The 24,723-nt window shown below is 42.6% G+C and overlaps 1 protein-coding gene across 1 annotated transcript in view; it reads left to right on the forward strand.

Annotated features, from left to right (window-relative positions):
- Nucleotides 1-827: 827 nt before the first annotated feature.
- Nucleotides 828-24,723, forward strand: part of Cog3 (conserved oligomeric Golgi complex subunit 3) — a 39,400-nt gene continuing 15,504 nt past the window's right edge. Inside the window, exons 1-15 of the mRNA XM_075681984.1 lie at nucleotides 828-1,015; nucleotides 1,532-1,663; nucleotides 1,745-1,806; nucleotides 2,546-2,711; nucleotides 2,797-2,871; nucleotides 2,968-3,060; nucleotides 3,851-4,098; nucleotides 5,439-5,657; nucleotides 7,298-7,403; nucleotides 7,518-7,551; nucleotides 8,068-8,228; nucleotides 11,087-11,348; nucleotides 13,721-13,806; nucleotides 19,081-19,170; nucleotides 22,049-22,169. Of these exons, the coding sequence (XP_075538099.1) occupies nucleotides 842-1,015; nucleotides 1,532-1,663; nucleotides 1,745-1,806; nucleotides 2,546-2,711; nucleotides 2,797-2,871; nucleotides 2,968-3,060; nucleotides 3,851-4,098; nucleotides 5,439-5,657; nucleotides 7,298-7,403; nucleotides 7,518-7,551; nucleotides 8,068-8,228; nucleotides 11,087-11,348; nucleotides 13,721-13,806; nucleotides 19,081-19,170; nucleotides 22,049-22,169 (2,029 nt within the window). The 5' untranslated portion in view covers nucleotides 828-841. The remainder of the gene's footprint in view (nucleotides 1,016-1,531; nucleotides 1,664-1,744; nucleotides 1,807-2,545; nucleotides 2,712-2,796; nucleotides 2,872-2,967; nucleotides 3,061-3,850; nucleotides 4,099-5,438; nucleotides 5,658-7,297; nucleotides 7,404-7,517; nucleotides 7,552-8,067; nucleotides 8,229-11,086; nucleotides 11,349-13,720; nucleotides 13,807-19,080; nucleotides 19,171-22,048; nucleotides 22,170-24,723) is intronic.

The following is a 24,723-nucleotide window of genomic DNA, read 5'->3' on the forward strand; positions in this document are numbered from 1 at the left end:
TCGTTATGTAATGAACGAGAAGAAAGGGGCTTAACCAAGGGTCCCGATTTTTATTAATCATATAAGAAACGAACAAACAAAGACGCCAAGGACAAAGTAGGGGAAATTGCTTGTACTTACTAATTTAACTAAAGAATTGCGAAGACGCAATGCGAAGACGTCGGATCGTTCCCCACCTGCGGCAAGTTGTTTTTTCATCCATTTTCAATTCCATTAATTTATAATTTCTTTATTTCAATTAGTCAGTACAAGTGATTTCCCCTGTGTTGTCCTTGATGTCTTTGTTTGTTGGTTTCTTATAATATGATTAATAAAAATCGGGCCCCTCGGTTAACCCCTACCCACCGTGGTTGCTTAGTGGCTGTGGTGTTGGGCTGCTAAGCACGAGGTCGCGGGATCGAATCCCGGCCACGGCAGCCGCATTTCGATGGGGGCGAAATGCAAAAACACCCGTGTGCTTAGATTTAGGTGCACGTTAAAGAACCCCAGGTATTCCAAATTTGGTGTTCCAAAATAATCAGATTGTACTTTTGACACATAAAACCCCGCAATTTAATTTTTTTCGGTTAGCCTCCTTTCTTCTCGTTCATTGGCACAAGTAACAGCTTTAAATCTCGCGCTGTAAACGTGATGGCAGTGGTGCTGCCATCTCACGACATATGAAACAAATTCACTAGAGCACTTTAGTTTTTAGACAAATTGTTTACAGTTTGCTCACGTCTACGCCTATTTGAGCTTATGACTTTTTATAAAAATGTTTTTTTGTAGCAACAAGATCTGTATTCTACATTTAGAACCCATCGCCACGCCCCCATCTCTAACCAGAACCATAGTTGCCGTAATGCATACATGTGGCAACATGGCATCCGCGATGCATGTAAACATGAAGGAAATCAAGGATAACTTAGAAAACTGGGAGCACCCGTCTGAACCTCTGGCACCCATCACCGAAAAACAAGCTGAAGGCGTATCTCAGCTTATGGCCCATGTTACAGAGCGTCCTATGCCCGTTGGTGTAAGTACGTTTTTTTTTTCAGTCTAATTATGCGATGAAATGATGTCGTACGATGTTACTCTGCTGGTGCAGAGTCGTTTCTACGTTTTTCGACAGCATTAGACGCCTACAGAATCGCGATAATCAATGCGTCACGTGTAGCTAAGGAATCCTTGTATTGCAAAGAATGTTTGTCAACATACGCAGCTGGCACTTCAAAGAGCTCACTGCAAATAGCTACGCACTCCAAGAAGCGCGATCAAATGTTTTCAGACCCTTCTTTCGCTTCTGTGTTTTATCTCTCCTGTTATAAAGTCCTTTTACAACTCCTTATAGGAAGGATGTGTCGATCGCGCAAATAAATAACGTAGGCATTCTGAGTTAAGTGTACTACACCGATTCCTTGTCACTTGGGCTGCTGCCACTACGTCAGTATAGTTGGCCGATCGTTGCTCAATACCTTCACAAATCTTTCATTTTATTGCTTTTGAATCGTGACGTTTCTGTTCGTAATTGCATATAACAAAAAAATTACAGATGCCACCGAAGTTGTCAATGACGCCAGACCACAAACGCAAAGCAATGCCACTTGTTCCAGAGCTATCCGAGCTTCCAGAATGCTTGCAAAATGTTCTGAAAGGAGACGTGGTGATCACAAATGCACAGCAGGTATGCGGATAACCGCTTCAACGTTGTCACACCTCGTGATTGCACGCCACATTGTGTGTCACATTAAATATTTTCTTCTAGTTCCTGACCTGGTTCTCGGAGGTGGAAGAAAAAATGATGGAGGAGAGTGACTGGGAATACACGTACGGATTCGCTCGTTTCTGCTCTTGAATTTTTTTCTCTCGGACGACATATTTTACCGCGAATTTTGTTCCTCGACTAGAGGCTTCACTTTGTCCCTTTCATGGATGGGATACATGGTTGTTTAGTTAATTAGGCACAAGGTCACATTTTTCTTGAGTAGAATATATCTGACGTCACATCTAATCGACCAAAAGAGATGTGCACGAAGCTATAGAGTTTCCTACAACGATTATTAGAGGGAACTGGCGTTGCCGACCTTCTGCTGCCATGAGAATTACTGGTGGTTAGTAAATAGGCTTGTCTCTATGTAATCCTTGTGCTGTGGCTTCAGTCATTTTTGTGACATTATTTATTGCTCCTTAGATTTTTAAATTTCCAGCACTCACAGTTTTCTAAACACAGGAAGGCAACTAGTCTCTGCGAACATGTATAGTCATGGCAAATAGTGGCATTCATAACATAATACCGTGTTGAAAAACAACAATTTAAAAATTCACAAATGTATTTGAGGCCAGTAGGATGTAATTTAAGCAAATTTATTTGCTGACCATCATCACTATGCTGCCTTAACTGCCATAATTGTGGCTCCCAAAGACACTAGCACCACAGTTCCTCTAGTAGTTTTTCTAGGAAATACCATGCAGCAAAGAAACATTACTCCAAATCGACTAGTGAAATTCACAGTTAGCTTTTACAATGTCCAGACATGAAGTTGTATTTACTTGTGGTTCTGAACAGGAACTACATCGACGTGGTGGCATCGTACCGGGAAAAATGTTGCGAACTCCTGCGGGAGATTGATGCGTCGATGGCGCAACTGAGGTTGCTGCAAGAGGAGTATGAGTTTGTGTCCAACAAGACAAATGCACTACATGAAGCCTGCGAGCACCTACTGGATGAACAGGTACCTTAAGACAATTCTATTATCTTCTGTTTCGTCTACACTAGCTTGTCCATTATTAATGGCATCTTGTCAATTTGTTTTTCAGTCAAAACTGATGAACGCTGTTGAAACCATTGCTGAAAAACTGCGGTACTTTACAGAATTGGACTCATTATCTCAAGTAAGACCCAAAGGTTCCTTTCTTTTTTTTTAGAGCGAATAACCATTACCTTACTGTACTGTGTCTTCTCTCTTTTTCCATATCTTCTTGATTCAGAAAATGGCATCCCCGGATATTTCCGTCCTGAGTGAAACTTTCATACCTATGTTGACAAGACTGGATGAGTGCATCGGCTATCTCGAATCAAATGTAAGTGTGCCATGTCATCTTGTCATTTACATGCTTTATGTGTTATACAGATCCAGTAGTTATGAACATAAAATGTAGTGTATTTATGTCTGTAGCCTTTGAGGCATTCATCAGGGTTCGCCATAATGGTCAAGGGTTACTCTCTTTCCGTTGTTGGGACATCTGTTTCTGTTGCTCCTTTCACAAAGCAACACTTGAAACACAGAGAAGTCATTGTTTTGTTCCCCACTATTGGCAGGTTTTCTTTTATTCTACCCTTCTTTGCAGTGTAAACTTCAGAAAAATACAATCACGCTTCTTGCTTATCTCAAAACTCTGCAGTACTTCCATGCCTTCTGTGTTGTCAATGGTGGCTGGCCTTTTTAGTAGAATTCACCTAGGCAATGCAAGCAGTGCACTAATTGAAAAACGTGCCTTTCATGACTGATTAGTTGGTCTTAGTGTCCAAAAGTTCAACCTGGGTATGAGGGATGCTCTATTGGGATGCCGTGGATCAAGTTTGATTATACAGCGTTCTTCAGTGTGGGACAGTTTCGGAGTATGATTGAGCAGAATGTGTTCGATGGAGCCCATAATTGAACAAGTAACCTCATGCTCTATAGTACGACGACGACGTAACTACCGACCTACCCATTAGAAACCATCCCACACCGCCCATTCGAAGCATTTTGTTCTTGCCTCATTTCGGAGACATGTGCTTTTCCCTCTGTTTGGCCTGCAATTAAACACTTGAAGAGACCTTGATTTACATTAGGCTCTTAAAAACTGCTGCTGGTTTCTGCTCTTTCAGCCACAATACAAAGAGGCAGGAACCTACTTGGTCAAGTTCAAGCACATGCAGTGGCAAGCGCTAGAGATGATTCGTTCGTATGTGACAAGCACTCTGGAGCACACGACACATCAAGTCTTGTCCCGCAAGGACCCGCTGTGCTCTACCGACAATTCTTTTGCTCTCCTGTATGGCAAGTTTAGGACTCATGCACCAAGAATTCACTCTCTGGTGGGCCAGATTGAAGAACGTGTGGAACGAAATGCTGAGTGAGTGTCCAACTTCCTTCTTTTTTTTGTATCGCCTACTCTTGAAAAATATAATGTTGCCAGAGGTTGCTAGTTTTAATCAGCTCACTTACTACAGAGGAAAAATTTGTCAATTTAGGCTGATGTATCACTGTTTCAAAGAGGTGTACGTAGTATTTGGCTCAAAAAGGTTGACCACTAGCGAAGAAAATGAAGGTTGATCGTCCCTTCTTTGAATTTCATGTACGAACCCGCAGTGTCACCAACATCATTAGCTTGTCATGAATTGTTAAATTTCACACATTGGAGTATTTGTTCTACAGGGAAAGTCCCCATCAGTTGTGAGATTAAGTTTTTGTCAGCCCATAGATGATCTGTGATTCTATTTTTCTTATTATTAATGATCATATAGCCAGCCACTCTCACATGAGGTAATAACGTACATCATCACAGAGTAGTGAAGTGCAAATTTCAATATGGCAGTGCGATCTGTGTTTTGTCTTTGCACCCTTTCTTACACACCTAGCCTCTGCTCTGGTAAGATGGCTGTCAAGTTCACCATTTCAAAATTGTAAGTTCTTGGTGTAGCTTCTCTAAGCCTTTCTAAAAATCCATGCTCACAACACATGTGAGCTGTAAGAGACCCTGCAGCGAGAGAGGCCCCAGGTAAATTTTAGTTACCTATGGTCATTTAACGTGCGCATAAATATAAATTCACAAGTCTTTTTGCATTATGATCCCATTAAAACGCAACTCTCATGACTGGAAATCGAGCCTGTGACCTCGTGTTCAGCAAGTAAAATGCTGTAGCTACTGAGTCATCAGGGCAGGCAACATATAAGGCAAATCTGAGTACCTTTGTATTGTCACTTTCATCAAATGAGTACTGTATAAACTCGATTAAGGCCTACACTCATGAAAGATCTGCACGCCCAACTTGGCCGCCCCACATTTGAAAAAAAAAAAAGAAAGAACATTTGTTTGCTCTTGGATTCTGATTGCAGGGCATGTTGTGGCTTCGGGCATGGTAGGTAAAAAGCTTGAAAGTCAGGGGCATGTGTAATGCTATAGATGGCACAAGGACGACTATAATTCACAAGTGCACTTCCAAAGCAAGCCTTAGCAGCAGTGATAGTGTCAACGGTGAGAACTGTAATAGGTGGGCACCAGCTAAATGCCATGCATGCATAAATAAATGCTCATATTCGCAATGTAAATATTAGCACTTGCTCTTTTGGTACACAGGTATTGTGTCTATGTGGCTTGACCCCATCTAAGGGCCGCACCTTGTCGAGATCATGAAAAAAAATAAGCTAGGTCCTTGCACGAGTATATTCAGCATATGTCTTGTACGCATCCAGGTATCGAGAGCTGCTGGATGCTTGCCATACCTGCTATTTTGGGCAGCGAGAGACTTTGCTCGGGCCTAGTGTGTCGACAGCCATGAAAGAGCTTGCAGCTGCTCACCAGCGCGACCACTGTGCTCTAGTCAGGAGCGGGTGTGCCTTCTTGGTGCACCTCTGTGAAGACGAGCACCAGTTGTACATGCAGTTCTTCACCAAGGCCTCTTCCCTCTTGGAGTAAGTCAATGGGCACAACTTCACAGGCAGCTCGCAAAATGTATCAGATTTTGCTTGCAAAATTCCCTAGGAGTGGAGAATGCTTCACACTCCGTCTCGTGTAGGCTGTTTGCTGAGCTGCAGCGCACACTACTTGGTTCTTCAATTCTTAGTCAAAACTCGTAATGCGCAAACTGGGGCAACAAGCAAAACTTTGACAGAGACGGGACAAGTGTGGTGTCAACTTGCAAGTTGGTAATCGTATCTTATGGCTATTCATCTGGGGGAAGTGTAGTTCACAGAAAGAGCAGAAAATATTTAGGAAAATAAAGGCAAGGATCACTGCTAGATTTACCAAGTTACGTAAGTTCAAAGAATGTGTTTTAAAAAAGTGCTATTCCTACTCTGCAAAGTGCGTAAACGTGGGCATTCTTTCTATGGTGTCACATGTTACCTCTTTGAATTTGAGCTGCTGTTTTGAACAGTGTTCTCAAATTGAATTTGCTTGATTAGACATTTATAGCAATCCTTTGTTTTATTCTTATTGAGGTGCTGTATTTTCTGTTGTTTCTGTACGTTGCACTCCCAGCCTAACATTCCTGTAATCACGAAGCGAAGTTAGTTACAAGTTTGCATTTGGCCCTGTCTCTTTTGCTGGGGTGCTGTCCGTGCATTAGAAGTTTCTAAATTTTTTATATTTTTTTTTTCCATAGCTGGCTTTGTTGTTCAAAATAAAAAATGAATGTATCGATGATTATATTCTAATGCAGTCAAGCCCACTTAAAGTGACCGCACTTGGTGGGAACTCTTGCAGAGTCTGAACGGCTACTCATTGTCTCAAATATTTTCAAAAGACCTCTGACGCATTACCCGCTTACAACAAACTGGTTTCCACACCAGTTCACTTAGAATGTTTGGAACAGACCAGAGCACAGCAGCATTGAAAACCATCCTTCATGAAAATCAAGACATACTTACAAACCAGAAAGGTAGTAGAAAAGCACTTTGATGTACAGATAGCTGCTAAACAAAACCTCACCAAATTCCAAGGTCACTTACCTTTCATGCTGAATGTTCTGGCAAAAATAGAAAACTCTCTGTAATCATGTTGCTACCTATCCTGCCCTGTGAAAGCCAGCCACAGCTTTGAAAAAATAAACGAGTTAAGCTTTAAATTAAGCAAAGTGTTACAGTGAGCTTCGTGTGACAAAAACTTCACGTTGGATTTCAGTGCTGTGCCTCTGCATGTTCATGGCACTAGGCCGCATTGATTGAGGGATGGTTGTCCTGGGGAATTGTTAGAATGTAATTATTGGGTAAATGCTGCAGTCAGGTAGACCTCACTAAAAAGTTCTTGAGAAAAAATAAGTGTGTGTGGTGTTATTGCATGTGAGGCAATGATTCTGCAGTTTGTTTAATGTGAACTTAGTCAATGACTGTTCTCAAAGCAAGTACAATTATAACAAGTATCTCCTGCTGTGAACACTTAAGGACTTGAGGACAGCATGACGCTCGTCATGCTGAGCAAGATCAACTGCAATATGTAGTCATTATCATACAAACGATACTGAGATATCACTTATTTCTGTAACTGCAAAAAAGATGTCATGTTTTATAACATAAATATACCTGTCATTGTTTCTTTTTCATTTTTTCTTTAGTGACTTTCTGAGTCACCTCTGCGAGAGATTGTATGATGTTTTTCGTCCAATCATCATCCACATAAATCACCTGGAAACACTTGCAGAGCTCTGCAGTATATTGAAGGTACGATATATTGTGCATCTACATATTCCATGCATTGTTCCCCTTGAATGATAAGCAATTCTGTCATTGTCTTGCTACTGGTAGGAAATTTATTGGAATAAGTTTTGTTTCCAGGTTGAAATGATGGAGCAACACGTCGCTGCAAACCGTGAGTGTTCCCAGTTTCACGCAATAGACCACTTTTCTCATTCGCAAGTGCGCCTTCTCTGCATTGCACGTTTGCCTGACTAACAGCTCTAACACTCATGATTCAAATGAAAACAAAGTGCTAGCTGCACGTGCCGGGGCTTGTCTCTTGCACATGGTTTCGTAAAGAAAGCCATGTTGAGTTTTCTCATGTCATGAGACAAGCGTGCTGTTTGCATATGCATTGTTTGCAAAAATGGCTGTGCCCCCTTTAGTTTGGCAAACTGTCTCATGGGAAAGCTATCTACAATTATGAGAAAGGTCCGTTGGTGTTTGTAGCCATTAAATGGTCTCAACTGCGCACTGTGCTTAGTAGGGCTTCAGTGAAATGGTCAAATTCAACTGTGATAAAAAATATTGACTGTATGTACAGATGTGTTCAGGGGGACGAAACTTGTCCAGTAGACGTATGATTGCTTCTTATTTTATACTCACTTGTTCCCTTTTTTTCCCCCCATTTTCTCTTTGACTGTCACAGCGAACGAGCTGCGAGCGTTTTGCAAGATCGCCCAGCAAATGCTTGAAGATGTACAGGAACGGTTGGTCTACCGGACATTGGTCTACATTCGCACGGATATCTTGGGCTACAACCCCGCTCCTGGCGATTTGGCATACCCGGAAAAGCTTGAGATGATGGAGGCATGTAAAAGTTCAAATCATTTTTTAATGCAGTGTTGCTAACTTTACTTGTTTTTGTCTTTTTAACAACTTAACCTCTTTGGAGTCACAGCGACTTCTTTAGTGACGTTTTCCTGATCTGTTAGTGTTTTTGGAAGCATTGTCCCAGTAATCACTGCTCAGTTCATTGAAGAAGTCAAATGTAAATACAGCTAACTGCTCCACCAGTGCAGCGGACGCTGCACTGGTGGAGACAGCCATCTTTGCTTTTAACTTACGGTGTTTCTGCAGTCGCTTCAAAATTGACATCACATTAAAAAAAACGTACAGAAAACAATATTGTGATCCGTCTGGGTGCCTTAAAGCTGCTTCTATAAGTAAAGTAAAACCTTGAAATGTGATGCCCTTTTCATAAATTAGAAGTTATCTTGCCTTTCGCATTCTGACCATTGACTGGCCACCATAGGAGGCAGTTTAAAGCTATAGTAAATAAAATAATAGGAAAGATATGTGGGAAAGATAAAGAACAATCAAAACATTGAAAAGATAGATGTTTTGACAAGTCAACTCATTATCATGCTTATCACTTAAGGACATTTTTCTAAAAGGAGCGAGCATCTTGGGCTGTGACCTGGCCACCCCCAAAAAGATTAACATTATTTTAATGTTTGGTCTAGTATGACAGAAAATATTGGCATTGAAAACAAAACTAAATGTCAGTTCCGTGCTGTAAACTATAATGTGTGGCTTGTTCTCCCGAGTAGGAAGTCCCAAGCAAATTTCAACAAGTGAGAGTTGTGACACACAAGCTGGTTTTTCGCTAATATTGCATTGTAATCTTTGGCGGCCATGTAGTTGGTGCAAAATGGCTGAGTGTGAACACAAAGGGGCCATGAATGCGCTGCCCAGAATGTCATGACGTCGTCAGCTACATTCTTCTCTAGGCTGCCCCACTGTAATCCCCCTCACTTATCAGGTTGCAATGCTATTGCCCAACAGGCAGAAGAGGGCAGCCAGGAGCAGTGCTTACATAAAAGAAAAAAAACTGGTAGGGGGGGGGGGGGTATGCAAAGAAAGATAACCCCAAATTGCACTGTGCGGCAGGTTGCTGCGCAGTTAATGCAAGTTGTACGTGGTAGCATGCATGCCTTTTCTGGCAAATATCACTGCGAGCTGAGAGTCAGCAGGGATTCCTTCAGGTCTTAGAAAGCAGCACAGGAAATAGATGAGCAGGTTAACACACATGCATGAGCTGTTGTTCATTGTGGTGCTGCCCTCATTTATACAGTCCTAGCTGTGCTGACCGGCTGGCCATTATTTGCATAGTGTTTAAAAAGCTTTCATGTATATACGTGTCCCATCACTTTCATCAGAGAATTACACAATGTAAGGATACAGAATGATACAGAAGGCAGCCTCCTTGCGTTGTAAGTGGAAAATATGAAAAGGCAGGCATTCATATTTCTGGCACTGTTTTTTGTCCATCTTTTCCTTTTCTCGTTGGCTGTCTCCGTACTGTAGGTTCAAGGTGTGCTCCTGATGTTTCTCGCTTCCTGTACTGGTGATAATGAGACGGCTGCACAACACGTGGCTCGCGGGCCACATGTGACTTGCCGTCGAATTTTTAGCGGCTGCTGTGGCCAACTTTAGGCTTCTGTTGTGTGCTCGTGCTACAGTCATTGCACCGGGCTATGATGCGAAAACAACAATTTTGTCACCAAACATGACACACAACGTGAATCAGTGGCATCAGGCACATAAAAAGAAATCTGTGGCAGCATACAATTTTATGTTAGTAGCAATTACTTTAGTTACCAACCCCAAGTTCGCATTATTGGCACAGTGTTTATACTTGAATCGAAGATGTGCTTACCAAGCATGTATCGATTTAATGATAGCAGGTGGTAGCACCTGCAAGACGATATGTTTATAGGTTGTGCTTGTCTTTCTTTTCAATCGAAAAATATTTGCGCGGATTGTGACGCAATGGTACTAAGCATCAGTCAAGGTTATTGGGATCTAGCAACATCACCATCAATGATGTCGTTTGAGGGTTTCTACTTGGCCAATACAGGTAACATGCCTCTCTTCATTGAAACATTTTAAGGCGTTTTCAAGAATGCAACCCTACCAACTTGCCCACCTGTCCACATTATTAATATATTCATGCCTTCTGATATCCATCAAGTTACTTTCTCGGCATAGAGTGTTATATTACACGGAACAGTTTAGCCTTGATGAGAAACCCCTGTACTTTGCTGCCACATTATCTTGGTTAGGCCTCATGCTTTATACATATGTACTTAGCCTCCTCAGACCCAACAAAATCCTAGTCGCACGATACCTTTCCTAGTCACTTCTTATTGTCAGCTGGTCTGGTACATTTCTGAAAAAGTACTTGCTTGATCAAATTGCACGTGCACATGCTTGCTTCAGTACTTCCATAAATGTGGATAGAGAGGTCATTTCTCCACTTTGTGCAGGTAAAAGCGTATTTTGTTTTCCTAAGCATATTGATACAGCATTAACATCCCATGACGGTTCCTTGGCTTTATTTTCCGTGATGGATTGCCGTGTCATCTGGTGGCCCTCAAAATGTACGACACATTCATTTCTCATCGTTGGGGACAATGCAGCAGCATGTCTCTCAGATTGTATATAAATTTCCTAGAAAACCAGTAGCAACGAAATTATTACACGCTTGACACGTGGTGTTGCCTGCATCTAGTCTTATGTTACACCAGATTTCTTTAGCTTATCATTCCTGGTTTAACTTTGAAAATGGTCAAGACTGTTGTCCATTGATGTGGGCAACAGCTTCTGTAGAGGTTAATAATTATATGTACCAACATTAATCCCTATTTTTCACTTCTGTGCAGAGCATTGCTGAGAGTCTTGCGCAGAACTCTTTGAGCCGGTCGAGTTCTCGGGGCTCCCTGGTGTCCATCGGTTCATCCGCCTCTGGAAGCCTGCCCCATCTGCAAAGCAGCACCAACTCTGGCGAAAGGCCAAACGAGGTGGCCGTGCTCCAAGTGTCGTCAGCGCAACACATCACCGAAACCAGTGGTGGCAGCACCACAATGCACACAACCATTTCAGCGCAGAACTCGGATGCTGTGCCTTCCACAAGGCACAAAGGATGTGAGCTGATGTTCAAAGTACTCTCAACGTTGCACGGTGCCCAAACATTGTGGAGCCATATCGCTTGACCATTCTTAAAAATGTATTGTTGCATATTCATGCCTGTTTCGGCTAGTATACTAACCTGGAAGATAACGAACGCACAAGAAAGGAAGTTGAGGAGAGCACAAAGAGCAAAGGAAAGGAAAACAATGTTCATAACATTAACAGATTGAAAGATGACAGTGCAGATTTGGCTTCAGATGCAGATAGACTTTCTGGTTTCGACAAATAAAAAATAAAATAAAAAAAGAGAAAGAAATGGACTTTGGCGTGCCATGCAGTATGTGTTAGAAAATTAGACTACAGCCAAACTGCGTAACGAAGTCGTATCCAACATGAAAATACTTTTGTTATAGCCAGTATTGATAATGACCATATACTGTATTTATTTAAATATAAGGTGAGGGTTTTTTCTTTTTCCATAATCCTTAGCCTCAACTTCACCCTCCACCCTATAGGTGAGGGTGATAGATTCAGTTACTATTGTGCTACATTTCCAGCGATCCAGATTTTTGGCAGCTGTGCAAGCTGTTAATAAGCCACGGCAGGTTAAACAGTTCAGTCTATCTATCCCACTATCCAGTCTGTTGTTGACAAGTTTGACTTCGCCCTGCCATCTGCTAGCCGCCTGGTTAGCTCAGATGGTAGAGTGGCTGCCCCGGAAAGGCGGTTGTCCCTGGTTCGAGTCCCGGACCAGGACAAATTTTTCTTCAACTGTGAGGCTTTTCTTTCAAGGAAACCGTATGGGTTTCCTTTGTAGCAATTTTCTACGGTTGGTTGGATGTCTCATTTTCCCTTTATTAATGTTCTTGACACCCGCCGTGGTTGCTATGTGGCTATGGTGTTGGGCTGCTGAGCATGAGGTCGCGGGATTGAATCCCGGCCACGGCTGCCGCATTTCGATGGGGGCGAAATGCGTAAACACCGCATGCACTTAGATTTAGGTGCACGTTAAAGAACCCCAGGTGGTCGAAATTTCCGGAGTCCCCCACTACGGCATGCATGCCTCATAATCAGAAAGTGGTTTTGGCACGTAAAACCCCATAATTTTATATGTTCTTGAGCGTATAACCTGCACCGAGAATTCAAAAAATTTAACCCTAAAGGCACTTCACAGTAGCCTGGTGAATGCTGCCATAATGCCACACCAGAAGGCAAAATTTGCACTGCCGTGAAATTGCACCTCAAGGCAAAATTCAGTATATAACTGGCACTGATTATTAAAATTATTTCAAAGGCTCCTGATTATTCAGTGTTTTGGGCAACCCTGCCAAGTCTGAATAATCCGTCAGCTACTCTGCATCGCTTTATATTATGCTGCGTACTTAAGTTCTTTTTCTCAGGTCCCTCAAGTGGTACCCTCGCCTTATAGTTGTCACCACCTTATGATCGACTAAATATAGCATTCATTGCAAGCTGATATAAGCACGAAACACTTTAGGTTTACTTTAGTATGCATGTATACAACATACAATAATTCAAGACAGTAAGAGCAAAATTAGTCAAGAAGAAATAGGCTAACCTTCCCTGGTCACCTAGTTTCATCCTGAAATCAAATAGCCCTAAATTTTTGTTCGAGCTTAGGCATCGCCTGAACATAGACACTGACCGGCAGATACGCTCAAACAAAAAAAGCATTTGAGAATCATATTTGTCATGCTAAATTCCAAAATAAAACATCTCATTACACGCGCGATCTTACGGTACTTTCTTTGTTCATGGCTCTTTAGAACTATGTTACATAAAAATACATCTGAGGGGAATCATGCTATACCTTTTTATCATGTTCATTTATGGCGATGTGTCGTCGAACAGAGAAAGGGTGGAAAGAAATGGCTTTATGGTGACTTTACCAAACGGTGCACTCTTAAAGGGACACTATCCCAGAAAGCGTTTAATTGAGAATAATCTTCAAAACTTCCTGTCTCAGTGTCTTTTCCAAACACATTTAGGGCAAATTTCATGCAATAAAGTTGGGGCTTAATATGGCCAACAACTTCATGGCAGTACCTTTACTGTCATGTAGCCAAATGCACTCAGCACAGTTGTGCAGTGATTACTACACAAGCTTTGTATCAAAGCTCTTGTTAGTTTAAACTCTGCCTTACTTATTAAGCTTAATTGAAGTTCTCGGAGTTCAGGTTAGCACAGTTCCACTGTATTATATATCATTGCAGGCAGCATGCATGCAATTAGGTCAACGTCGCTAACGAAACAACAGTTATACGAAATTCAGTGAGGAATGCTTGAGCATGTGAGCGCGAAAAGGAGCAGTTTTATCACAGGATTGTCAAAGCTGTAATAATGTGGGGTCACGTGTATTTTCATAGATTCCCCTGCTGACCTGCATGGAATGTGGTACCCTACTGTTCGAAGGACGCTGGTGTGCCTTTCGAAGCTCTACCGCTGTGTTGATGTGAGTGCATTGTGTTCTTTTCATTTCTCCAGTGTAGTGCAACCTCTCTTTAATTCAGGTACGAAACATTGCATGGAGAGTGACATAAACTAGATGCGTTAGTGACATTAATGTTAGTGAATTAACATGATGCAATCTGTATTATCAGTGTTCCATGTGGAAAAATCCATGATCTGACTGAGATTGGGACTGAAGAAGTCTGCAAAGCATTTTTGCGTACTGTATTATTGCACGTATAATCCGTACCGAAAATTCAGTAACGTTAACAGTGAGGTAAAGGTGAGAGTTACTGTAAAACCATGTTAATTCGGATTTCACGGGACTGGGGAAAATGTCCGAATTAACCAAATGTCGAATTAACGAGGTTTCGACAATAATAACTCAAAAAGTGTCTAAAACATCAACATACCTTTACTTCATAAAATAACTGGTCATTGTTGCTTGTTGCGCGCAAGAAATTTGCCCGGAAAGCACAATTTTTTGGAGTTTTTGTAGGTGGTGCAGTCTGCCACAGACGTCCTCCAAAACTTTAAGGGTGTCATCGGCCTCGTTAGCAGTGCGGCGCGGCACTTCACATGCATCCATGACGGGCGCATTTTCGCTATCAGAGTCGGGCTCTTCATCGCCTAGTACATCCAGTACTTCGTCGTCGTTGAGGCGACCGGCAACGGTAACATTACTATCGATGTAGATGTATTCGTCCAGTGGGACGTCCGGAGGCAGAAGTCTGTTGAAGCGACTGTCATCTTGCTCGGCGTTTTGTTTAACATCCACATCCCCGGCTTCCAAAGAATCACCGTCACGGACAAAGCCGCTGTGTCGGGAGCAGTTCGCAATTACTGCGGGCGGCGTGTTGCTCCACACATGCGCCACCATGTGCACTGCACTGAGCAGAGTTACATCATATTTTTTCTTTGCCTCCATACAGAGCAACATGCGCTCAAGCACTTGACTTCTGTATCGGCCTTTCACATAATGAATGATTCCCTGATCGAGAGGCTGCAGGAAAGCCGTTGTGTTAGGCGGCAAAGAAAGCAGCTGTATGTTTGTCAGCCCCAACACATTATTGTGCACACTACAGTTATCTATAACAATAAGCGCTATGCGCGATTTTGCACAAAAGCGGCGGTCCAGTTCGTGCAGCCAGGCCTGAAATATCGCTGAGGTCATCCACGCCTTTCGATTCGAGCGATAGTCTACGGGAAGTTTCTTTATGCTTTTGAAGCATCTCGGCTTTTCTGCTTTGCCGATTATCAATAGCGGTAGCCGCTCCGTGCCAGTCATGTTGGCAGCCAGCAAAACTGTTATTCTGTCCTTGTTTCGTTTACCGCCAATGCAACGGTCCCCCTTAAATGTGATGGTTTTATCCGGCAGGGCTTTGTAGAAGAGGGCCGTCTCATCTGCGTTAAAAATGTTGCAGGCATCATAATCAGCTAGGCGTGCGGGTAATCTGGCCCTCCAATCTTCGACAACGCCTTCATTCACAGCCCCTTTCTCACCGCACACGCTTCGGAAGGCCAGGCCGTGTCTTTTCTTGAATCGGTCGATCCAGCCTTCCGATGCCTTGAAGTCTTCGATGCTGAGCTTCAGCGTATACTTTTCGGCCTGAGCACAGATAAGGGGGCCACTCAAAGGCAGCTGTGCGTCGCGCGAATCGGCAATCCATCTTAACAATGCTTCTTCGAGTGCGCTGCTGTTCACAGTCTCTTCCTGTTGTCAGCGAACTTGTCGCTGTCGTACGCCTGAAGAATCTCCGCTTCATTTTTCACATACATGCTGAGCGTGCTTCTCTTCACATTTAATTTATTCCTTATGACCTGCCAAGGCACCCCTGCCTTTACGGCTTAGTGCCAAGCGCCAAAAGCGACTGCAAAGCCAAAAGTACATCATTGCCGCCATTTTTTTGAGACGTAGGTTTGTCTGCAATGGTAGCAATAAAATAAACATGATGGCATTGACGTATTTCCAGCCTTTTGGCACTCCCAGCATATGCAAGCACGGCCTTTGAGATCAGTGCACACTAATCCGAGATGCTCTCGCTGGCGGTGCGATTTGAACACCCCCTAGTGCCACCCGATCCTATATGCCTCATGTGCCTCCGAGTTCTGCGAACTGTCTGAATTAACCGAAGTACGACCAAATATGTCCGAATTAACTGGAGTTTAGTGCCATTGGGTTATGTACATGTTTGACGGGACCTGTCGGGGCGTACGAATTAACCGAATTTCCGAATTAACGGGGGCCGAATTAATGAGGTTTTACTGTATATGCAAATTTTGCTTTGAAGTTCAGCAAGGCTGTTTCTTGGGATAGCGGGTACGGTTTACTCATAATGGCAAAGCCTTTAGCGCAATTCAAAAAGACAGAGATTTGACAGAGACACGCGCTGTCCTGCGTCTCTGTCACGTCCCCGTCTTCTTGAATTACGCTGACGGCTTTGCCATTATGAGCTTGCCTTGAAGTGTGGCTTCATGGCAGCTCAGCGAGCACTGCCGTGGAGCCACACCTCAAGGCAGTGTTCTCTACCATTCAAAGTTTCGTTATCTCCTAGGGAACCCCACCCTCTTCCCACCCTTGCGTGTTGAAGCTCCCTTTGCCCTCCTTCATGGTCGTCCATTCTCCTCCTCGTTACGGGTTATCATAGCGCACACGGCGCCGGCAAACTCATACATCACCCATTCCCATGGCGTTCCCACAGTCACGATAAGGTGATGAGCCAAAACACTGTTGGGATGGTCGGCTCAATTGCATTTGCACCATCACCATTGCCAATGCAACGGCTGCTCCATCTGCGCTGTCATCTTCTTGTGTGTGAATGCTAGCTGCGAAGTGATCCATTTCGTGTCGCATATCATGTGACTGGTTTGTGCACGATAATGTTCGTCGTGTGAATCCAGCTTTATCAGCATCGTCGAAGAATGAGGGAAGAGAGCTGCTGGCAGAAGATGCAACTTGTACGAGGCATGCATCTGCAAATGGAGACTGTTCTTGCAAAAAATTTGAGCATTGTTGTATTCAGTTATTTTCACGAATTTCGGTGCAAATAATTTTTTTTTTTCCGGGCTGTTGTAATTGGGGATGGGAGTTATACATGGTCGCAGATTATATGCAGAAAAATACGGTATACCAAGAGCTTGTTGAAGTCCGAACCTTGGCTTCTGCCTATGCACAGCTCACGTTGATGGCAACACTCGGTGCTTCAAGGTTGAATTAACAAGCTCATTGCTTCACGTGCATGTACCAGTGCATGCAGAATGTCAAATTAACCGGTACCAAATTAATGGATGTTGGCTCTTATTCACCCTTAGGTGAGCTTGGTAGTGCCACCATCGCCAGCTATCAGTCCTTTGAAGAACACCAGATTTGAGCTGTATTAACCAATTGCCTTTCTGCAACGGCAAAGCGTCTGTTCTCTTACCATGAGAGCATACCTTATGGGCGAGAAAGGATGCAACAACAAAAGATGGGTGGCAATGCCACCTTGAACTTTCCACACCAGTTCGCCAAGACTTTTGACAATGACTATATGGGTCTAATTAATTACTTGTTGGTAAGCGGGAACTAAAATTGCATTCTAAAGAAACAAGAAGCTCAGGGTAGCAAGTTTCAAAAATTTTTACTGTGCCATGACAGCACAAATATGAAAAAATAATTAGATTTTTGTACATCACATTCAGTGCACACCACATTCACATTCAGTGCAAAATTCAAGAAAAAGGAAGTTTGGCCTTTCTTTTTGTTAACAATAATAAACTTTTTTGCCAAATGAATGAAAAAAGTAGTTTTCATGGAATATTTTACTAGCCTAATTTATTTAACGTTGTTCACTAGCATCCCTTTAAAGGGACACTAAAGGGAAATACTAAGTCGGCGTAGACTGTTTAAATACCATTCCGGAAACCTCGCAACGCTTGTTTCATGCCAAGAAAAGACTTAGCTTACGAGAAAATTACATCTGAAGGATCTGTACACCGTTTTCGAATTGCAAATCATCTTCCGCACAACCGGGGGAGTGGTGATGTTGCATACGCCGTCGCCACCCTTCGCTGCCTCAGTGAGTAAAACAGCGCCCGACAGACGGTAGTACCAAGCCAACACAGAGCAATGGTTTCACTGCTGCAGCTGTTTTCTGGTCAAGTGGCGTAGACTGTTCGAGCATCCCGCGACATCACACGGAAGGTGAATTCCCTACTACCTGTACTTTGTGTGAGTTACGCAAGCCAGCGAAACCAGCGCAGTGCTATCCTATAACGAAACTATTGAAATGCGAAAGCATGGGCGGCACAGAATCAAATGAAAATGAAACTTTTCAACCACCTGCGTCATTGCCAAGGATAATATCAATTGTTTTTTTTTTTTCTAAGAATGAAATGGGAACTGGACAAGTAGCATTTTATTTTCATATTATATAATACAATACAAGGTTGTCTTTTGCAACGAGTGGTTGAGTGCTAGTGACAGATTTTAACTGAGGAGTGCTCTCATCATCAGGCAAGTGCTTGAATGTCCCGGGGATCTCTATTATCGTGTACTGCCTTTACCTCAATTTCTCTATTATTAAGGCTCTGTTCACGATAATATTGAGATTTTCGAGCACTGCTCTATCACTTTAGCTTAGCTTAATATTTGCCTTCAGTGTCCCTTTAAGTTGGTGGCTCCATTGCTTACCTCATTTTCAATTTTATAACCTTCTTCTGCTGTCAGCCACTGTACTATACTTACCTGAATATGACTCATGCCTTTGTTCTCAAACTGCGTCCGAAAATTACCTGCACATTACAATCAGATGCCAAACCAAAACTGCATTCACGCTGTTGGCAACAGCCTACCGTCAGAGCTATCAAACGCAGTGCCATCACCATTGCAAGATGACGACAGAACACGTTTCGTGAAGGTTGCTGTGGATTTGTTTTGTGCTTGGCTACAGTCTGGAACAGTATTTTCTATCACTTTCATGAGATTTCGCATTACTCTGCACCAGATACGTTGGCATATATGTGCGGCCACATTCCTGCTGCTGTACCAACCTCGCTATCTTAACACAGTGTCAAGAATACCCGTGGCCAGTGAAGCGCAAATGGCGATGCTCCGCTATCATTATGAAAGCTCATTTCTAACAAAATTTTCCCTTCAGTGAAGCTAAATTCTGCATGTCTCAATTTTTCAGATCAAGAACAAGGGGAGCATGCTGTATTTTTCTTTTATAAATGGGGGCATGTTGCATTCAGGTGCACCTTTCTTATTTCCTTTATTTCATAATTTTTGGTTTTCCAGAAAACCATATTCCAAGGGCTCAGCCAGGAAGTGCTTGCAGCATGCATCCATTCCTTGTCCACTGCTGGGAAAGAAATCTCAAAGAACAAGGTTTGTGACAGTGCTGCATTTTAGAACGCAGTTGATTGGGTTATTTCGCAGTCATTTTTACGCAGTGAAAGCCACCATGCAGTGGCTTGCTCAGTATGAAACAGCTAGGAACACCACCTACGTCGAAATCGCAAGCATTTGCTTTGAGACATAATTATCGGATTACAAAATGAAAGTTACCTTGTGTACACCTCATTCAAATAAACAAATTTGTTGCGTTTTTTTCTTTTTTTTCTTTTTTTTTTAGCCAGTAATTTATTATTATTTTCTCATGTCACATTTTGCCAGCTCGAAGTTGGAGGTGAGCTAGGTGTTTGTGCAGCCGTAGTAATGAGAGTCGACAGTGCCGTCCTGTAGTGCAGCTTGTATGGAAACCCCATAGCAGCCGTATGACCAGGACATCGGTGAGAATGTACTGGCAGCGTCGTTGAAGAATTGTCACTAAGACAGCAAACAGACCCCTAAGACACTTAAACCTCAGTATAACTTCAATATGACTTCAGTGTAATGAAATTCCCAATATAATGAAGCTTTTAACTACATTAAAACCTCATTACACCGTACCCGCTTAAACAGCACTTTCGTTTTAAAAGTAGTAAAGTCAAATCCCCAACTCAGCGGCTATTGAGCATAATGTGTTTTGTATCCGCATAAACCGTACCAGCTTATTGTGTACGTATCGGTTAACATGTAGTGTTTGCACTTTTCTTAGCGCAATCACAGCGGTAGGTCGATCAGGCAGAAGAACAAGCCTCAGAGGTCAGAACTGCCTCCAAGTGCAAACGCAGAGGGCACTTGGAAAGGGGAAGCCGCATTGACATCAACATCATTTCAGTGTCGAGCCAGAGAGTTTTGTGACTAACTAGTGGTGGCCTGTGTTATGGTATCATGCCAACTAGGACTCGTGTCATACAAAAGCTTGGAACAAAAGCCTGGTGCTCAGTATAAAAGAAAAATTAGACATCATTCGTACTATCAAACATGTCACAAGTTGGCACTGGCACGCAGCAGGGATCTACCATTAACTACAGTGTGTGGCACTTGAAATGCGAAGGAGAAGATGCCCGGCAGTGCTGCTGGGACCACGAAAAAGTGTCAGCTACGTGGTTCAACTTATCACTATCGTTGCCTCTGTTATTGCCGAAGTGTCGCCTAACGACAGTGATGAGGGCGACACGAAAAGTGACAGCACGGGCGATTCAGGCCGACAGTGGCAGAAGCTGTGCCTTACGTCAGCCTCATGCAGGTGTTTGCTGAAAACAGGGGACTGGCAGAAAAGCTGGCTTGCAGCTTAAGAGAGTTTGGGGCCGCTGTCTTCGCTGCTAGGCCGCCGTGGCATCAAACAAAAATAAGACTATTGTCGCGCAGAATGAAGAAATGCTTTATGTTTTTTTACCCTTTTGTCGCACTCTCTCGCTGATTTCACACTATTTCGGTCAAGCAGTACTACTGTTTAGTACATACTTTTTCCGAGCTCTAGCCAACTACAGTTTAACGGAGTTTCACTGTAGTAACTTGTTGTTCATAGAACACCATATTTAAAACCTCAATATAACGAAGTGTGTCTGTACATGATTTCTATACAGTTAAACTTCGATATAAAGAAATAGGTAAACTTGGCAATTTGCTTCGTTATACTGAAGTTTCGTTGTATTTAAATGCGACCTTTTATGCAAATAAGCACAGCCACCTATCGATTTTTCTTACACAGAAAGAGGCCGCTGAAATTTCCAAATTATTGGGCAGTCGAAAAAAGCAAATTTGAATGAGAAAGCAATTCATTGCAATGAATTTGGGAGTCGGTGAGGAATGATACGGTTTCATGACATGTCAACGATACCTTCACGTCGGCAGTACGAATTTGGTAAAGCGAGCCACGCTTTCGCGTGCACCCCACCCCCCGCGGCTGATAGTGTCGCCCGCACTGAGACGACGATATCATGAAAAGCGCCGATAGCGGGGAGTGGATGCTTCGTCTGCCCCTCACTTCCACGGGTCGCCAAAACTCGAGATTACGCAACCTCCAATCTTAAACGCGCAGTAAGACAGCTTACATGATGCCACGCCATCTTGGCACATCTGCTCTTTGCACACGAGGCAGATTACCTCTAAAGCAAGGTGCGTGGATGCATATGCGCTCAGCCTCACTTACAGCCACGCGCAACCACGGCCAAGATGCACGGCAGAAATCGTGATGCGTGCCAAGCAAGTGCGGCTGGCTTTGTGCTGTGCTGCTGATGTGAACAGATCGTCGACATGGCACGAAACTGTGTATTTTGTCGCCAACTCTCAAATTGAACAAAATTATATATTTTTTAGTTTGCTTCTTTTCTGACTGCCGAATGATTCGATAGATTTTGCAGCTCCTTCCGTTTAAGAAAAATCCATCGGCAACTGTGTTTATTTGCTCAAAGCATAGAATTTCGATATACAGTGGACTCTCTTTAAACGGAACCTCAAGGGACCAAGAAAATGGGTTCCATTTATCAGGAGTTCCGTTTGCTGAGAGACAAAGTTGAATAAAATTGCACGAATACAAAACCAACCAACCACGAGGATTGTGTTCCATTTAAAAAGCAGCTCCTTTTAAGTGAGTTCCATTTATTGAGATTCCACTGTGATGAAGCAAATTGCTGATTTTACCGACTTCGTTATACATTGAGGTTTAACTGTACTTAGAATTTGCTTATACAGCTTTGCTGTCTTTGATGTAACAATTGCTTAGATTGGTACGCATCAGTGAAGGATTTCTTGTTTTGTATTTGTATTTCTTCATTTTTCCTGTGTTGTCAGAGATAAAGTGTATGCTTGAAACATTGCAAAGATTTTTCAATCCAGGATAATAATCCCCTGTTATGTTGTTGTCTTAATTTTACAGGCCACTTTAGATGGAGAACTGTTCCAAATAAAGCACTTGCTCATCCTTCGAGAACAAATTGCACCTTTTCAAATAGACTTTGCCATCAAGGAAACGTCCCTGGACTTCACAAGGATTCGAGGTATGTATCATTAGATATAACCCACCGTAGTGGTGTAGTGGCTTCGGCAACTCTCTCCTAAGCCGAAGGGTACGAGATTGAATCCCGGCCGCCACAGCTGCATTTCGATGGGGGCAAAATGCAAAAACTCCATTGTACTTTTCTTCTTAATGATAATGGTAAGCTTCCAGTCAGGATGTGACAGTGTCTGCCGTATGCGCTCCAACACGATTTTATTCTGTAAATTTCCCCTCTCATGGGTCAGGGTCCCCTGTGAGTAATTGGCCTAGGTAAACAGTCCTTGACACACTCTAGAGGCTGACTGGCGATCCTAAACTCTTGTTCCCTTGCCCGGCTGTTGATCATTATCTTTGTCTTCTGCATATTAATCTTCAACTCCATTCTTATGCTCTCACTAGTAAGGTCCTCAGTCACTGGTTGTAACTCGTCCCCAGTGTTGCTGCACAGGACAATGTCATCTGCAAATCGAAGGTTGCTGAGGTACTCACTATTGATCCTTACTCCCAAGCCTTCCCCGTTTAGTAGCTTGAATACTTCTTGCAAGCACGCAGTGGATGGCATTGGAGAGATTGTGTCCCTTTGTCTGACCCCTTTCTTTATAGGCATCTTCCTACTTGTGCAGAATTAAGGTAGCTGTGGAATCTCTGTAGAAAGTTTCCAAGATATTTACGTAAGCATCCTGTTCTCCTTGATTATGTGATGCCTCTATGACTGCTGGTATATCTCTACTGAATCAAATGCCTTTTCATAATCTATGAAAGCCATATAGAAAGGCTGATTGTACTCTGCAGATTTCTCGGTCACCTGATTGATGACATGAATGTGATCCATTGTAGAGTATCCCTTCCTGAAACCAGCCTCTTCCCTTGGTTGACTGAAGTCCAGTGTTGCCCTTATTCAATTGGAGGTTATCGTGGTGAATATTTTATGTAATACGGGAAGTAAGCTAATGGCTCTATAATTTTTAAATTCTTTAACGTCTTCCTTTTTGTGGATTAGTATAATGTTGGCATTGTTCCAGTTTTCTGGGACCCTTGATGTCGATAGACAGTTTGTATAATGGGCCGCCAGTTTTTCAAGCATTATGTCGTCTCCATCTTTAATTAAATTGACTGGTATTCCATCTTCTCCTGCCACTTTTCCTCATTTCATATCTCGCAACGCCTGTCTAATGTCATCACTAGTTATAGAAGGAGCCTGTATAATGTGTTCATTACTACTTCGAATGGAGGTATCATGGCTGCTTTGGGTACTGTACAGGTCAGTATAGAATTCTTCCGCTGCTTTTACTCTATCTTCGAGATTGGTGATGATTTTACCCTGCTTATCTTTCAGTGCATACATCTTGGTTTGTCCCATGCTAAGTTTCTTTCTCAGTCATTTCAGGCTGCGTCCATTTTTAACGGCTTCTTCAATCTTTCTCACGTTACAATTTCTAATATCACTTATTTTCGCCTTGTTGATTAGTTTTGACAATTCCGCGAATTCTATCTAATCTCTTGAGTTGGACACTTTCATTCTTTATCTTTTCTTTATTAGGTCCTTTGTTACTAGGCAGAGCTTACCTACTAGTTGCCTTGATGCCTTACCCCCCACTTCAATTTTTGCTTCTGAAGCCAGCCTAGTTACGGTTTCATTCATTACCTTCATCTCTCTGTTCTAAGGCTGCATATTTGTTTGCAAGTGCCAACCTGAATTGGTCTGCTTTTACCCCTACTGCATCTAGCTTGGCCTGTTTCTTCTTGACCACTTTTACTCTTTCTGTCTTCAGGGAAACAGTTTACAGCTTGTGATAAAAGCCTGTTTTACTGACCAGTTTAGCTGTGTCATTTCCTCTTTCTTTTGTAATGTGAATACAACAAAGTAAAAACATTTTTCTAAGACAGATATAACTTGGTTAAGCACATATTTTTATGCCAATCATGCATTTGACCATGAAGTTTGTGGGAAATTTTGGAACAGCACTGGGGGTACGTTTCTAATCTCTACGTACACAGCTTTGCCTGACAGCAACCACCTTAAAAGGACTAACAACTGGCCAGAATGTGTTGAGACATTGGTTGAAATGAAATGACCATGATTTATAATGATAGAATCTAGCATGCTGTTTGCGGTTTAAGTAGGAATTATAATTTTAAGTTTGCAAAGGAATTCTCAAAAACCAGTAAGTGGCGAGGCCTGGCAGTGAAATCTTGGTATTTTGGATGTAGTCTACGAGATTACTGTACGTAAGTCGGCTGTTATTAAGTACAGCATAACTATTGTCTAAAATTGCAGCAGCTGTATTATTAGACACTTTGGCTTTATTCTATGCTTCGTAAATCAAAAGCGCAAGCAATGGCTACAGCAACACACTGAACTGCGTATCATGTGTAAAAGCATTGTTTCGTTTTCAATCCGATTGGTTTCATTTCGACTGGTTCGACCAAAGCAGTTGGACAGGAAACCATGAAAACACGCAGCTCTTATCGCAGAAATACTGTAACACTTCGGAAAACATTAATCACAGGAACATTGACTTGATAAACAAAATAATATTTTCTCACACTTACGG

Source organism: Dermacentor variabilis, chromosome 2 (assembly GCF_050947875.1).
Source record: "Dermacentor variabilis isolate Ectoservices chromosome 2, ASM5094787v1, whole genome shotgun sequence".
NCBI lineage: Eukaryota > Metazoa > Arthropoda > Arachnida > Ixodida > Ixodidae > Dermacentor > Dermacentor variabilis.